A 16,397-nucleotide genomic window follows, 5' to 3' on the forward strand; every position below is an offset into this window, starting at 1 on the left:
TTTTTGGGGGGGGGGGGGGGGAGGCGAGCGCGGTGCGGAATGCGAACTCCGCAACAGAACCGAGACGTGATTAACCCTTTTGCGCTTTGTGCGGCTGCCTCGTTTGCCCTCACTTAGGTCCTCTCTGTGTGCTCGAAGGCCAACTCGAGGCTGAAGGTTTTTCGCGCGGTCTTCTCCGCGCTGACAAGTGAGCGTGGACCTACCAGGGGCGAGGACAGGGGAGGGGGGCGGAAAGAAAGAGAGAAGAGAAGGAGAAAAGCGGAGAGCTGATTGGAGAATAAGCGCAGAAGATTTACCACTCAGACCCGACGGCTTGGCACGACAACCCGTGGACACACCGCAAAGGCAACAACAGCTCCGGGCAGAAGGCGAGGCTGTCATAGAGACGTGGTGAAAAAGCGCTGTAGGCTGTCTGACGCCTCGTCGCGCTGCCCACGGTCTCCTCCTCGTCTGTTTGAATTTGTCCCTCCTGCCTTTTCCACCGCGCTCGGGTCTGGTGCTTGCTCGCCGACCGCTTGCGTTTCGATATGACTCGCGCTCGCCGCCTCGCTGTCGTCTCGTGTCTCCCCCCGCAGAGGCAGACTTGGAGCGCGCCTGTCGCTCGCTGCAGGCGCCGGATCGAAATCAGTCAGACGTGAGTTTTGGGCATCCTCTGAAAGCGGGCTCCCCGAATACGCGACATTCACAACTTCCTTTGGCTCCAGCCAAAAGCATAGTTGCGACTAAAAACGATGTCGCGGTCGGAGCTTGTGTCAGCATATTCCCCGCTGCTTCGTTCACCATCCGCGCTCATGCTCTCGTGACAAAGAAACCCCCTCGAGGCAAGGAAGGGCTCTGCCAGAGCGGACTAGGTGCGCGCGTCTTTAACGTGGTTTGCATAGCTGCCGCTAGGCCCTCTCGGCGTCCTGTAGATTTTGCGTCGTTTCGCGAGAGCATAACGCGACCGCGTGGCCAGGCGTGAGAGAGGCAAGCAGGCGAAACGGGGCTGTCTGCGACGGCGCGAAAAGCCGAGACTGTGGCAAGGAGACAGGGATGCACGTTGGGCACCCAAAGCGGAAAGATGAAGAACGGGCGACAAGGAAGAGACAACCGGACACAGAAGCGACAGAGGGGAGAGAGGCTGGGGCATAGGGGACACCCGAACGGATTCGACGCACGTAGATGCCAATGTGACGTACCCGGCGAGACGCGGGCCGTGCGGTTTTGATGACTGCGAAAGGCAATAGAAGTTGTAATACAAAGACTCGACTCCCCATGGAGAGGTAGTTTACCGAAGCACTCAGTGAGTGCGTCCTGAGAAGGATGGCCGGACATGCCTGCCTTCACCTCTGTTGCTTGTGTCCTCCTCTCCGCCTCTCACATGCACTTCTGTTATATCGTTTATTTACTCGCTCTACGCGTCTGTTTCATATTGGTTGCGACGGTGCGTGTTTGCGCCCCGAAACAGGCAGTTGACACTCGGTCAGAGATTGATCTACGCATAGGTAAGAGGTTCGTCGCCGAGCTCCGTTTACATTCTTCTGCTCGCGTGCGCGACGCCGTATGCTGTCAAGCTGTGCGTTTGGCGGCGAGAAGTACTCCTAGGTCTCACTCCTCGTTTCGTGGCAAAGATGTCCGAACGCGCATACCCGCGCTCGCGAGGCACACACAGCGAGGATAAGGCAGCTCCGAGGGGCATTGGTCGCGTGAGACGAAACGGTGGACCGCAGGTTCGCCAGAGACACTCTGAGCGTGGATGTGTTGCTCTCATAGCCTGTCCACATGCCCCCTCAGTTCTTGTTTGCGCGCTTCGCTCGCATGCGTCGTGCCTTCTCGCGGCCTCTCGGGTGTCTCCGGTCTGGGTTTGTGTTTGCGAGCGGCTTCGCGCGTGCCTCGTTCTCTCCGGGGGCTCTGGGCCGTCTGGGGCCTTCTGGATCAGAGTCTGCTTTGCTCTCGTTTCTCCGTTTGTCTCGCGCTGCTTGCCTCGGTTTCGCGTGGTGACACTGCGCGTGCTAATGGTCTATTCGTGGTCTGCGTTTTTGCCAGGCGCGTCGTTCACTCGCTTCCTCACGATGCGCTATCGCACTCGCGTCAAGCTCCCGTCGCCCACGATCAGGTTGGCCTCGCCACAGCAAGGAAGACGACGCGAGGGAACGCCCGAGAAACTCTTGCGAGAAAGCGGAACTCTTGCGGGTGAAGAACCTGGAGATTTATGGAGGAAACTCATAGTATCTCCGGCCTTTCGTTACTATAGAAGCTAAATCCTGGAGCCGGGGATGACCGCTAAGGACGCCCGCGTAGCAGAGAGAGAACGGCAGGGCGGCGCTTCGCACAGAAGCCGGAAGGGAGGAAAGCGTAGCGACAAGAGAGGGTGAATCGTAGAAGAGAGACAGGGAGAGAAGTGGAAGACACAGAACAGAGTTGCGGGTGGTGAGATGGTCCGGTGTACAAAGGCATTCAAGAACTAAATCAGCAGTCTTATGCGTAGTATGTTCTCCCTAGAGAAAGGAAAACAATTCTGAAAACAACGCCCGTGCCATCCTTCATGTCGTCCAGGGGCCTCAAGTCACGCCAAAGAGTGGCGCGGATGCGCATGGGTGATAAGATATTGAGAAACATGACGGCACGGATCAGCGCATCATGATATTCCACGCTCTCGGAGTTTATACACATTATGTTTTTGCAACAAAGGATTTACATGTAGGCAGATATGTGCATGCATGAGCGTTGTCCACAGACGAATATTTGTACATATATTTACCTATGTTTATATATACCTATATAAGCCTACACATATATGCAAGTATGTCTCTACACGCATGCACATAGATGCAGCTATGCGTATACAAGCATGTGCATCATTCGTATAGAGAAGGTGATCCATTTTGAACAGGTGAGAGTGCTGACTGAAGGACAACGTTCCAATCCCTCAACCGTGCGTCCATTAGGTTTTCCATGGAATCCATGTGAGTCCTTGTCTCCGCAGCTACGGCCCTTGCCAAAGTCCAACGCTTGGATTCGTCGTCAGTCGGTGAGTGTCCCTCTCTCACTGGAAGGCCTTGAGCGCGCATGCATGTACCCCTGCACACACAGATGCACGTACACATGCAGATTTACAGAGACATATCTGCCCATCCACATAGGCGTTGGGGGAGAAACCAGTCACGGGCCGCCGTGCTCAGAAACGTGCGGTCCATGGCGAGGTGTTTTGGTGTTTGTGAGACCTCGCGACAAACCGGCGTCTGCATCTTGAGCATGTGAGATTCCTCCGCCGCTGCTAATCTTGCAATGCCCCCCTCGTTTTCGTCTCCTTCCACTTCTGTTTGTGGTTGTTTCTGTGCATCTTTGTCTCCGCATATCGAGTGCGCCTATCCATGACAGAATAGGTTTACGTGACTCGTCACGTCGAACAAAAATGCTATTTTTGTGTGTCGCCAAACTGCCACGAGAATCCAAGGGGGAACACAGAGATGTGTATGACCCTCGCTTGACAGCTGAATCGGACGGGCTTTGCTCCATTCTGCTGTGATCTTTGCGCAGGTTCGTGGAAGTGGAAAACTTTGTGAGGGAGGCTTACTGGACGATCCGCGTCACGATTAACAAGTAAGGGTGGCCGGCCAAGGCAGTCAAAGTGCCTTTCGAAACGCGGGAGGAACACAGGTGTCGGAAGGGAAAATGACGAAGCCTCTTCAGATGTGAAGATAAGGAACACGAATGGGGATGGGAAGGAATATATACGTGGCGACGAAGCGACACCAGTAGGCAGCTGCGAGTACAGGGATAAAAATGGAGGATTCGGTTGGTTTTTCAGCTCGAGTACACGCATCCCTTTGCTCGAGGAGATGAACGAAACAGAGAGGTGAAACAGCGACCCTCCACTGCCACGGTGGACAGTCTTTGGTGTCTTGTTTGCTGCAGACTGGACGACGAGAAGGGGCCGAACGCGCCGCCGCTTTCTGTCGACTTCACGTGGGATCGGCAGCGACTCTTTGACCAGTGAGGCCACACGCCAGAGTTTTGTCTGACGTGCAGAGGAAAGGTGGGGGTTGAGCAGTGGATGTCATGCAACTGGCAAACGAACGGGCGCTGAAATGAAACGCACCAACAAGGCGTCTGAACACGACACACTCGAAAAAGGCTGGGGTGCTGGGCACAGCTGAACGCCCCAGACGAGACGTTCCGTGGACATCACTGGGACTTCGAATCTTCCGGTGGCCAAGGCCGGAGACGGCGAAGGTCCAGAGCGGGTGAGCCGCGCCGTCAGCGGGTCTCCTCGCCTGCTGAGAGAGCAGTCCGAAACCGTCTTCACGAGCTTGGTCTCATTGCCTAGGCAGCTTGGTGTCAAAGCAGCCGTGACGCGCCTCGAAAAGGTGTGCGAAACGCTAGCCATTTTGCGGGGTTTCTGTTCAGGCTGGCCGTGCTTGTCCTCTACGAGATGTGCTTGGAGAACCCCGTCGCGACGGTGACAGACGTTCGGGGGACGGAGCGAACCAAGCCACGCCCTGTACCTCTGTGTACGCGCTGCCGTCTGGTCCTCGGGCCGCACCCGAGCGTCGTTGAAACGTGCAAGACACCGGAGCGCGACGTCGTCTGCGTGCCTAGACGTGACGTGTGCTTGCGTTCGAAAACCGCGGCTCGCCTCCCGACCGGAGGACCCGTGAGGTCCGCCGTGACGGCGCCTTCTCATGCTCCTTTTGCAGTGTCCGTGAGGCGCAACGTCGCGAGAAGTGTCTCCATTTTGTCGCCCGTCGCCGGCTCGTGGAAGGCGTTCGTTCCAGGTTCTTTCTCTCGCATGTGCGCTGCGAAATCGCGTAGGGACCGTTCCGTCCCAATCCGCACCTGCGGCTCTGCTCGTCGTCGCTTCGCGGTTCTGTTTGTCTCGCGCGGGAAGTATTGCGATTCCTTTGTCACGCGGCCTGCCGCTCCACTCGGGAAAGGCGTTCATGGTGCCGTGTCTGACTGTGCGTTAGGGTTTCGCGTTTCGGGCTTCTTTGTCTCCAGGCACGGTCGAGCTCCACAAGATGGCGAGTCGGAAGCTGCGGATGTCGTCTGCGCAGTGCGTCTTTGGGCGGTTCTTTGGTTGAGAGCGTACTGGCGACTTGCGTCGCGATTTCCGAGCCTCCTGCATCCCGCGCACCCCCGGCTCCGTTCCGTGCACTCCCACGTATCCGTCAGCCGTCGTTAGCAGGCCCCAGCAAACGGAAACCTGTCCAGTGGTGTCAACAGGCGTTCACCCTGTGGTGCGCGCGTCGCAGCCGATGTCCTCGCATGCGGCTTCCGTCCCGGGCTGCTGGCAGTCCCTCGCCTTCGTTTCAAGCCTGGAGGGTCCATGCTGTCACTGTCTTTGTTGATTCGTTTGTCTTTCTGGCAGGTGCATGTCAATCGCAGAAAGTCTTTACCAGCGTGGCATCATCAGGTGAGGACGGTGCCTACCGGGGAAACGCGGGAAGGCGGAAGGCAGGCGCGAACCCAGAGACCCATGGAGAGCGCGCATGAGCGCGGCAAACGAAACTGCATCCTTGGGAGGACAGGCAGATGCACAGGAAACCCGAAAAGCTTTGGAAGCGACTCGACCGTCCAGGCGGGCGTGTGCGGGGCGTCGATTGACAGCAAACTGTCGCCCGTGCTGACCCCATAGAGACTGGGGTAGCGGAGCGGTGAATGGCGAGTGGTGTTTGTGAGTTCACGTCTTGCTTTCGTTTTCCGCTTCGAGCACTTTCTGTTCTCAGCTATCCACGTACAGAGACAGAAGTTTTCTCGCCGACTATGGATCTTCTCGCCCTCATTCGAGTCCACACAGGGAGCACGGCGTGGGGCGCGTACGCTCAAAAGCTGGTCGAGGGTAGGCCGCTACTTACCGTTTTTTCTTCGTGCAGAGCCGTGCATGCAGTGTGCGCCAGGTTTCGGTATTCCTCACCTCCCCTGTTGTCCGTCAAGCCGTTTGTGGTGCCGCGGCCTAGCCACAGGCCAGACGGTTTTTTTTTCGCCGTTCCCCTCTGTCCTCGCCTTGGAGCGAGTTGGGACTCCCTGGGAGGAGAGCTCGCTGAACCTCGAGGCGGGTTTATTCTCGGAGGACCGGCGTCAGGGCTCTGGCAACTTCTCCCGCTTTCTCTTCAGATTTCGTTCAAACAGACTGGGCGTCCCATCGCCGCGGCTAGATCTCGCCACACGTACACATGGAACGGCCAGTTTCTCTTCCTGTGTCTCTTCTACGATTCGCTTCTTCAACCAAGAACACCTTCCCGACAACAGGGATGGTCGGAACACAACCTCGTGTCAACGTGCAGTTCGGCGTGCTGTGCCTGCTTTCTGCGCAATGCAGGCGACTTCCTGTGGCCTCGCGACGGAGCTCGAGACGACAAGGTACAGACGCCGACAGGGGACACCAGACGCACTGTGTGTTTTGTTTCGTGACGCGCGAACTTGCCTCAGAAGCGGGCCCAGGCACGTGCACGTTTTCAAGTTCGGTTTTGCGTCAACGTGCGTTTGTCTAATGCGTTGATATATTTATCGTACACAGACTCAGCTGCACTGGATACGTTTCGACCTGAACTTACTACAGACCTGGTCATTCTCCTGTTTCGTGTCTCTCATTCATCCGGGAGGCGAGGTCCCCTGGATTTGCATAGAGGTACATTGGGTTTGAGGCAATCTGCCATTTCCCTCCGACCAGGTTAAGCACTTGACCATCTGTTTGCTCTTTCGCATATCCAAGGAAAAGGCGTGTCTCCTCCGGTCCGATCGGTGGACTGTATACGTGTTCTCAGTAACTGGTGCGCGGTGTTTCGTACTGTCCGCCGGATGTTTTTGGGATGCGAGGATTCAACCTGCACTCGAGCTGACCTCGCGCGCTGAGCCCATGCATGTACACAGATGGAACGACGCCTAGAACGCCACTACCTGTACAGGTGCCTACACATGTAGACATATATATATATATATATATATATATATGTACGCGCGTGCGTTCGCTCATCACATCTATTTCAGCTGGCGTTTCACTCCATGTCGCTACGCTGCAGGCACATCCTCCGATTCATCCGCTGAAACTTATGCAGAGGTCGGTCCCCTCGAGAGCGCCGAGCTGTGAGACAAGGATCGGAATCCCAGCTCAGAACCCGCCTCTTTAGGCCACAGACGGGTCGTCCATGAAACCATGCCACATCACACACACATACATATAAATAAATCAACATATATGTATTTAAATCAACATATATATAAATAAATCAACATATATGTATTTAAATCAACATATATATAAATAAATCAACATATATATATATATATATCTAAATCAACATATATGTATATATACATATATATAGATCATGCATACGGGTTCGCATTGACGCCGCAATCCACAGAGAGTTAGGCCCACCGACTGACGTCGACTCCCACCTACTTGTCTGTGTGTTTCTGTGTCTCTGATGCTACAACAATATATGTCTATATGGACGTAGTCAGCATCCGGACAGTGCTCTTCTCTCTTTTGTTTCGTTATCTTTGTTCCGTCTTTGTTTCGTCACCTGTTTCCCGCTTTCGCTTCCGGTTTCTGTTCCCAAGCAGCGCTCGCCGCGTCCTCTTGCCTTTCCGTCGCCGCCTTGGCTCTTTTGTCTGCTGCTTCATTCTCGTTCGCTTCCTCCGTGCCGGTGCGCTGCTGTCTCAGGTCGGAGTTTGAGAAGGAGGACGAGTGGAAGGTACGCGCCTTGAGTTTCGCGACTCCCGACGTCTCCCTTCTTTCCTCGTCGCTCCTCCTAGTCTCATCTGCCGCACGCATTCTTCGTCGGCCCCGTTCTTCGTGCGCTTTGATTGTGACTATGTTGACCTCTGGATTCTCCATTCTGGTTGATATCTCGTATTCGCCGCCCCCTTCCGTGTGGGTTCCCATCTGTCTTTGTCAAGTTCTCAGTCCCTCTTCTTTCGTTTGCTCTCCATAGAATGCCGTTCCCCTTTTCTGTCTTCGCCTCTGCGCTCGCGCCCGCCTTGTGTGCCTTTGCGCGTTCTTCTGTCCCCTCTCTGGCGTCTCCCCTCCGTTCGCACCTTGCCCCTGCTTCCCCGCCGTCGCCCGTGGGTCTGTGCACGTGCGTTCTTGTGCGCCTTCCGTTGCGTCCAAAGACAAAAGTGAACAGCGGGGGTTTGTGCACGCGCTTGCAGCTCTACGAATTCATCACGCGCCACTTCCTCGCCTGCTGTAGGTACGTTGCCCAGGTGAAAGGCTTGCCCGTCCTGGAGTCGAGGCGATTGCGCATGCAGTTCTCTTTGCGCAAGCCGGCTGGCGTTGGCGTTCCTCTGTTGCTCAGAGGAAGGCTCCAAGCCCCGTCGTCGATGGGTTGTGCACCTGGCGTCTTCTTGGACCACATCTCGACAGGCACATTCACAAGAGACTGTGCATACACGTTCTCATCAGAACTCATGCATCTACCTCTACATGTATGCATATATATAATATATATATCTACATTTTTATTCATGTATGTGGATCTGCGTGCGCGTGGGTGTGCATTTCGTTGTTTCCAAAGGAAGGCACACACGCCCGAGACATGTGCCGCGATTGTGTTCTTTTCCTGGTGCAGTGAAGACGCGTTCGGCTTTGAAACGCGCGTGGAGATTGATATTGCAGGTACGCCCGCGCTGAGGATGATTCGTGTCGCCAAGGACTGTCTTTCGCACTGCGTGACGCCCGCGCCGGCACTCCGCACGTGTGTTCCTTTCTTCGCGCTCCGCTTGTCTCGTGTGAGCCAGCTTCGGGCACCTTCACAGAACGTCCCGCCCTGCTTTCCTTTTGGTTCCTGCATGCTGATATGCTCGGGCTCCGCCGGGTCCCCTTGGCCTCGCGGTCCACACAGTTTCCGCCGTGCTCGCTGCCGCGCGTTCAGGGGAAGGATTTCACGCCACCGGCCTCACCGTGCTCGAGAGACGATGGCTGGAGGCTTATCCCTACGAGCAGTGGTAAGCGCGCGACGAGGGACGACCGAGGGAGGTGACAGCGCAAAGCGAGGCGGAAAGCGCGCGCGGCGGGAAAACGGGCGTGGTGGGAAAACCAAATAAGGAGATATTGGAAACCCAAACGCGGAGATCTTGGAAAGCGAGCAAAAAGCGAGGAACGTCGAGGCACACAGGGCGCCAAGAGTGGAAATGAAGACAACCAATGAACCTGCGGCCAGGAAATATGGAGGTGTGCAAGTAACTCGGGATATGCTTCTTATCCGTAGCAATCGGGAGTTTGCTCTATGCACAGATCACTCTACAAATCACGGCCTACTGGCGCACGCGCCGCGTAATCCGTCTACCGGCATACCTGGCGACGTGCACTCTTGCACAGTTCACCCTCTCTCGACCGGGTTCTGTCTGTTGCTATGACACAAGCCATTCATTGATCTGCCTGTCGCCTTGTGCTCAATCAATAGAGCAAACGATCGATGGAGTTCTGTGGTGACCCCTTTAAGTCCGTATATCTACGTGTCTATGCAAACGTGTACATCTGTCTGTAATCGACCGAGCTCCGCCTCTCCCTCTTCCTTCTGCTCGGTTCCCGTTTCTCTGCCCGCAGCGACTTGAGTGTATTTGATCGGCCTAGTCCTGCGTGCCGCCACGCACCGTTCCACCCCATAGTTGCGCTCCTCTTCGGATATCCCTAGCTGTGGCTGTATCTGGCTGTTGGCTGTTTCCTAGGTCAGGGACCCGCCTCCCTCGATTTCTAGTGAACGAGCGAGTCATGCCAACGTCAATGCTTATGAGTGAAAGACACACGGAACCTCCTCCTCTCCTCACAGAAGCAGACTTGATAGACCTCATGGATAAGGTACCCTGCTTCCACACAAACCCAAGCGCCTCCCCGCTGCCATTATACACCTATGTAAATGTACATACACACATACATACATATACATGTACATGTGTGCCCGCGTACCTATGCTTATGTGAACATATAGGGATGGACTTCCTCGCCGACCTGCCTGTGTTTGCGTCACCACATTAGTGTATATGTCTTCACGTTTTTCAGTTCCTCTTTGACATCCAGTGGATATGCGTTTGGACTGTGTAAGCATCTCTACTCCTGCACTATTTCGTCGTGCTGGATCTAAGCCAGGTACACACCTATCTACCTGTCAACCGCCTACGGTCCTAGGTGTCGGACCGTCCGTCCTTCTATACGTCCTTGTAGATAACCACCGCCGTATCCGCGAAATGACGAGGCAGCTCTTTCCATCCGAGTGCTGCCTATGCGTAAGTGCCGGTATGTGCATGTTCATTCATCCATCTGCCTGGTTGACGCATTTTGCCGCTTCATGCCTACGCAGCTTCTTTCGCGATCCTCGTGCCTCTCCACAACCCCATCTGCGTGTATGCAGAAATCTGTTGTGTGTTCGTCACGCTTAGAAGGATATGCATTCGTCGTGTTCGCGACGCAGGTATGCATATATATATATATATATAAACATAAATCGGCGTGTTAATCGCCACTCTTGCTGTTGGGCACATCGCCGTTGGATGCTGTGTGTTCCGCGCACTCAAGGCATCCCCAGCCTTGGCACCTTTCTGCTTTTCATTTTCTCCCATGGCCTTCAGAATGGAATTGGGACTGACGCCACAATGCATGATCACATTCGGACAATCCAGGTAGGCATCTGGTGATATATATATATATATATATATATATGGCAGCCGGGAAGCTATGGTTGTGAGCAGATGTGTACACATTGTATGCCTCGTGGTGGCTTCACCTTCCCGTTGACACGTTCACTCTTGTCGCTAGGAGTCTGGCTAAATCGTTGGTGTGTTTCCTTCGCTTTCCGTCTCGTCGCGCATGCAGGATCGGCACTACTGCTACAAGAATGAGAATATGCAGTTCGTGCCCACAGACCTTGGCGTTGCTCTGTATCAGGTAATTTGTTTCCGCCTCCTGCGCGCGTTCCTATTTTAGCTGTTCGAAATATGTTAGAGATATATTTATTGACCCGTGTCGGTTGCACGGGGCTTTACAGTTCTTCCGTCCCATTGTCTTTTAGCGGGACGCAGCCGCGGTGCGTCTCGCCCGCGGTCGGGCCACGTCGTTTCCCACTGTTCAGTGCCGTCTTTGACTTCCTTTCGTTCGGTGCGTCTCGGAGCTTCCCTCTCGCCCCTGCGCCGGCGTCCAGGCGCCTCTCGCGCGTCCCCTGGGATTTGTGTGCGGACGCCTCCACGCGTGCCGGGGTGTGGTAGCCCAGGTGTCTCCCGTTTTTGCGTCTGTCTCCAGGGGTTCAAAAGACTTGCCGAAGTGTCGGGCGTCGACCTATCGTTGGTAAGAGCGGCCGTGCGGTGCGAAAAGGCAGTCGCGTGCTGCCGTCGTAGGCACTCAACGGGTTCCTGCATCCACCTGGAAACGAGAGCCGCAAACCACTCTGCTGACTGAGTGCAATTTGGTGTCACGGCCTGTTCCGCCGATGTCTTGCTTTTCGCCCGTCTGCCTTCTGCGCCACGGTCCATGCTTCGATTCGACGGCGTTTCGGTATCGTCATCCGCCGTGGTTCTGCATTCCCTTTCATAACGGATACCCTCTCGCCGTTGCCCCTTGCTCACAAACGCGGCGCCTCACTCATGCGATGCATTTATATATATATATATATATATATATATATATATATTTGTATGTGTATGTATGTATATATATATATATATGTATGTGTGCATCGCTTTTGTGTGGCGTCTGTGCATTTCGTTCCTCTCTGTTGGCGTCCCCAGCCAGATCTCCGCGCTCGCATGGAGGCGGACATGGCCCTCGTGGCCCGCGGGGCGAAAACCAAGGTGAGAATGCAACGCCATGCAGGTGTTCGAGTCGCTTCGCACTTTGCTTCGTCTTGCGCGGCGCGCGTCCCTCGGTGCATTGGCCACCCGGTAGCCACGGGGAACGCCCTCGCCTAGCCTATGCGGATGTGACTCCGCCGTGAGCGAGGCCGGCCTGGAAAACTGGTGCATTGCCCTGTTGTCACGCTGTGGCCAATTCCACGTGACGACCGTGTGCATGGGGATTCTCCACGAACTGCCTCGCGGTCCCGTTCCTCTGGTTCCGTCTGGCGAGCGCGCCCGCACCTCAAACTGTCGCGCCCGTCCCTCCCGCAGGTTGGGGCCCCGTCGGCCTCAACACCTTTCCCGCGAGTCCCACCGTTTCTGGCGTCGCGAATCGGTTCCCCTGCGCGTCTGCCGTCTGTCTCGCGCGTCGCGGGGTTGTTTGTGCTCAGCAAGAAGTCCTCGACATCCACCTATCGGAAATGCGGCGCGTGTTTCTGCTCCTCAAAGCGCACGCCGCGCACATGGACAGAGAAATGCGGTTCCGGCTCGGCGGACTCGAAGAGAGCGTGGGGAGGGACGGCGTCACCCTGGTCGCGAATTTCTCCGAATGTGGGAAATGCCGCGCCCCCATGGACCTCAAGGTGAGCAACGCGGAGCCGCGTAACTCTGGGGAAGACCTCGGAAAATCCTCTCAACTTTCGTTTGGGGAGGCGAGATGCCTCTCGAGACCCAGGGAGACTACCAGCAGTCTCCAGGTGTTTGGCTCGCCCAGCCAGATGCAGCGTACGCCTGAGGCACAACGCAACGGCGCCACGCAAAGCAAAGGAAGCAACACGATGTCAGCACGCGCTCCACGTGGGGCCCATCCCCGCCCAGGAAAGGAGTAGAAACGTCCCGTCTTTGGGTGCACCCTCGACACGATGAAAAACCCGTTTAAGGGCAAGATACAGAAACGGTCATCGGTTATCCCTGTGCGCAAACACCAAACGCAGCGTGGACCGGGATGCCATCAAATGGAGCAACATCGTTCAAGCGAGCGACATTGACCAATGGAGTACCAACCTCCTGTATATAAAACACACCGACAAAGTTTAATATATATATATATATATGTATTGAGTGGTGGTTGTAGGGAGATTCCAGTGCCTTACAGAGGCAACGTGGCGTGTGGAATAAAACGTGTGGCAAAGACGTAGCCTGTGCGTGAAGATGAAGCCCTCTTGCTCTGTTTTGCGACTTTCTGTCTCCCCTCTCTACCATGCTTTCAGGCGTCGGGTGGTCCCCGTGGCGACGGGAGCGAACCCGGTGGCAGGTGGGTACGAGACTCGCCTAGCGTGCAACAGAAAAGCAGAACCGAAGCAGCTGTTTCTCTTCTTCCATGCCAAGGGCTCTACTTTTGTTGCTGACTCCACTCTCCCGAAGAGCCCGCGCGAGAGCTGAATGAGACGATTGGAACGTCAGAGAAGACAGTTTAAAACACGCTGCGCTCTTCGTTTTCACATCCTCTGCGGAAGCGATCGTTGGACGCTGGTCCACGCGTCTCGAATCCGGAGTTCAACCGTCTCTCCACCGATCGCTGCGTGTCGTCTTCGCCCCTTTTTCCTGTGGCTGCAGGGGTCGGCGGCGAGGACGAGGCGGGCGCCATCCGACTACAGCAGGTACGCTGGGTGCTGAGGAACAACACTCTGACGAGAGTGCCTCCGAACTGGAAACACGAGCACATCTCGCTTCCGTTGTACCCGCGTGTGGCCCGACGGAGGCGAGAGGCTCACCTCGTCACAGACGCACGCCACCGAGTCCTTGTGATCACTGCCATCAGTTTTCTCGAGGCGACTCGGGGAGTCGTGTGACGAGGCGAGGGGTGGCGAACTGCTCGTCCTTCCCTCATTTGTACTTGGGTCTCTCGCCTGTGCTGTGCCTGGTTTTCACGTTGATTCCAGAACTTACCTCCGCGGTCGCTAATCGCTTCCTGGTGAGACGCGCTCGGAGGTCTCAGAGCCAATGACCGGCTTGGGTCTCTGCTGAAGCGTTTCTCGCACGACACACTCTCTGTATAGACGGAGGCATACTCCAGCCCATACCCCTATCTGTGTACATGTATACGTACGTACATGCATGCACATGGATGCGTGTCGCGCTGTGCATCGTTTACCGTTCTCCTTGTTAGGCCTGAGAGTGTATCATACCCAAAGTGGCTCACGGCTCCTATCAACATATATATATATATATATATATATATGCATATGTATGGATATACAGATATAGGTACATAAATGCACGGATGGATGTTGCAGTGTGAAGGCGTAGTATTAGCCGCGTAGGTCAGTCGACGTTTGCGCGGCGGACGAGTGATGGTATATGCCTGTGCTCTCGTCAATGCGTACTTTAGCATGTGACGGTGCCCACGGGAGCACGTGAACCTGCTGCTGAGACATGGATCGACTGCGAACAGACTAGATCACTGTAGGAGCATATCTCCGTCTACCAGTCGACCTCTGATCACTTTGACACACATATTGGTCTCCACTGAACTCTCAGAATTTTGTCTTTGTTTGCCATCTGTTTCATTCCGTGCAGGTTTGCACGAGGCTCTCACAGGGTTGCCAAACCGTGCTTCTTCTCCCCCCCAAAGGCGACCTGGCGCCGCACGCAGTCCGATGCGCCTACTGCAGTTTTCAGGTAGGCGCCGACTCCGTACCCGATGTCGTGTGTGTCGCTAGGGCCGCAAACGGTTGTCAAGAGCACGCAGTGCGTTTCGGCAGAAGGTCGACCGCCCCAAAGACTCAGACAATGCCGGTGCTGTGCACTTCCGTTTTGTCTACGGGGACATTCATCCGGCAGTCGAGCGGCGCTGTGTCCCCCTCGTGGGCGACCTGCGCGGTGACACAGGCTCGCCAAGCCTACGCTGAAACGTGGAGGCGTTCAGCTGGTGTCATCGCGGGAACCTTGCAACGGTACCATATGGGCTCGCGGAGGCGATTGAAGGCATCGCCGCCAGGCTTGCGGATGTTCAGTGTCGCGGAGATCCCCCTTCCCCCAGAATCGCCGACAGATGCGAACACATGACTCGCATAGAAGGGTGAAGGGCGTAGCCGTATGTAGCTACATCTGCTTCGGCTTAAATGGAGTTGCATGGGGATTCAAGCACTAAAGTACGAAGAGGTGCGCGCGGTGGCAGGTGGTGCATCGTCTCTGGCGTTCGCACGCCCGTTTGTCCTTTTTGGTTTCCTACTTGCCCTCGTTTCCCTTCTTCAAACCTCCCCTCAGGCCCTAAGTGTCACGAACACGCACACAAAAAAGACGCACCAGTTGTGTCCTCAGTGTTTCCGGAACCCCCCGGTAGGTCCCGGAGGGAGAGCTGAAGGATACGAGCTACGAGTGTCGGCTAAACCGACGCTGTAGGTGTAGGACTAATTCAATTATTTCTCAGGTCCAATCCTCTCCCGGTGTGCCGCATGGCGGAGCGATGCACAGCGGCCCCTAGAGAGGACCGCGACATTGCCCAGGAGAGACGATCGAAGCCGTCTAGAAACTTGCATGTGAGGGCGGGAAAACAGGCCTCCAAGCGGTAGCGCGTGCGAAAGATTAACACCTACAGCTGTTGATACGACGCGCCCATGCCCCCGATACGCGTTTCGACGTCTGTGTGTGTATCATCTACTCAGTCCGAGGAAGCGAGTCACCTTCAGGGCGAGGCTACACTGCGGTGCTTTGCCTGCAGGCATTCCGTAGGTTATATCCTGGTTTCCTCCGATAGGCAAGGAGACGGGTTTGTCTATGCTGTTGTTAGGCTTAGTGGTTTCGTTTATCTTCCGCTTGCCGTCGTACTTGGGCCCGCTCATTTCCTGCAGTTCCAAAAACTCTACCTCACACGTTTGTCCGCGTGTTTGCGTTGGTGCGTGGAAGGCGGCAGACATAATTCTCCTCTTTCAACTCCTGCATTTCGTAATTGTGGCAGTTCCAATGAACCCCCTATGCATGTTGTTTCTTATGCAGACATGCTCCCTGGCCCACCGATCGCGCGACTCGTGAATTGAGTGCGTTTTCTGCAAAGGACAATGAGCACGGATCCGTGGGCAGCCGTCGCGAGATGCATGCCCGTTTCCTCCCTCTCGGGTTTGACCCATGTATCGGAGTCTTTTTGCGGAATGTTTTTTTCGGGTAGAAGCGTTATTCCAAAAGGTTCGTGACGACCTTTGCTTTTCTGACCAGCATCAATGTGTCGACAGGTGGCCGGGAAGGTATGTGGAATCTCAAGACAAAACGCAGCATAGGTGCCTTTTTTCCAATTTTGGTGACTTCTTCACGCGCCACGCTGCTTGGCGCGCCCGAACACCGCAATAAATCGAGGAGAGAGGGGAAATGCACAAATTTCTTTCATCTGTCTCCGGGTTCAGCAGGTTTGTTGTGCACACTACCCAAATGCCAGTCAGGCCACAGCGTAAAATTCTCAATTCGGTATTAAACGAAGCGAGGAGCTGCTTGGAGTGTTTCGCAGAGCCTTCCAAGCACGTGTGGACACAAGGGATACACCTCCAAGAACGCCAATATACGGAATGTCTCGGTGTTTCGGACGGAGCGGGACTATTGCTGGACCTCTGCCGGCAGTTTGTGCGAAATCTGGATATCGATGGACAAAAAACCGA

General features: G+C 55.3%; 1 protein-coding gene across 1 annotated transcript in view; it reads left to right on the plus strand.

Annotated features, from left to right (window-relative positions):
- Positions 1-16,216, plus strand: part of NCLIV_046480 (putative DNA topoisomerase III alpha) — a gene marked incomplete at both ends in the record, with an annotated part of 19,368 nt that extends 3,152 nt beyond the window's left edge. Inside the window, 27 exons of the mRNA XM_003884198.1 lie at positions 118-187; positions 576-634; positions 1,448-1,484; positions 2,026-2,095; positions 2,966-3,010; positions 3,520-3,582; positions 3,898-3,975; positions 4,390-4,493; positions 4,981-5,035; positions 5,351-5,395; positions 5,709-5,821; positions 6,302-6,342; positions 7,002-7,039; positions 7,649-7,679; positions 8,098-8,177; positions 8,859-8,931; positions 9,986-10,023; positions 10,395-10,602; positions 10,796-10,867; positions 11,219-11,263; positions 11,704-11,766; positions 12,201-12,392; positions 13,020-13,067; positions 13,366-13,409; positions 14,329-14,430; positions 15,182-15,290; positions 15,917-16,216. Coding sequence (XP_003884247.1) covers positions 118-187; positions 576-634; positions 1,448-1,484; positions 2,026-2,095; positions 2,966-3,010; positions 3,520-3,582; positions 3,898-3,975; positions 4,390-4,493; positions 4,981-5,035; positions 5,351-5,395; positions 5,709-5,821; positions 6,302-6,342; positions 7,002-7,039; positions 7,649-7,679; positions 8,098-8,177; positions 8,859-8,931; positions 9,986-10,023; positions 10,395-10,602; positions 10,796-10,867; positions 11,219-11,263; positions 11,704-11,766; positions 12,201-12,392; positions 13,020-13,067; positions 13,366-13,409; positions 14,329-14,430; positions 15,182-15,290; positions 15,917-16,216 — 2,223 coding nt within the window. The remainder of the gene's footprint in view (positions 1-117; positions 188-575; positions 635-1,447; positions 1,485-2,025; positions 2,096-2,965; positions 3,011-3,519; positions 3,583-3,897; positions 3,976-4,389; positions 4,494-4,980; positions 5,036-5,350; positions 5,396-5,708; positions 5,822-6,301; positions 6,343-7,001; positions 7,040-7,648; positions 7,680-8,097; positions 8,178-8,858; positions 8,932-9,985; positions 10,024-10,394; positions 10,603-10,795; positions 10,868-11,218; positions 11,264-11,703; positions 11,767-12,200; positions 12,393-13,019; positions 13,068-13,365; positions 13,410-14,328; positions 14,431-15,181; positions 15,291-15,916) is intronic.
- Between the last annotated feature and the right edge of the window lie 181 nt (positions 16,217-16,397).

The sequence above is a fragment of the Neospora caninum genome, chromosome X (assembly GCF_000208865.1).
Source record: "Neospora caninum Liverpool complete genome, chromosome X".
NCBI lineage: Eukaryota > Apicomplexa > Conoidasida > Eucoccidiorida > Sarcocystidae > Neospora > Neospora caninum.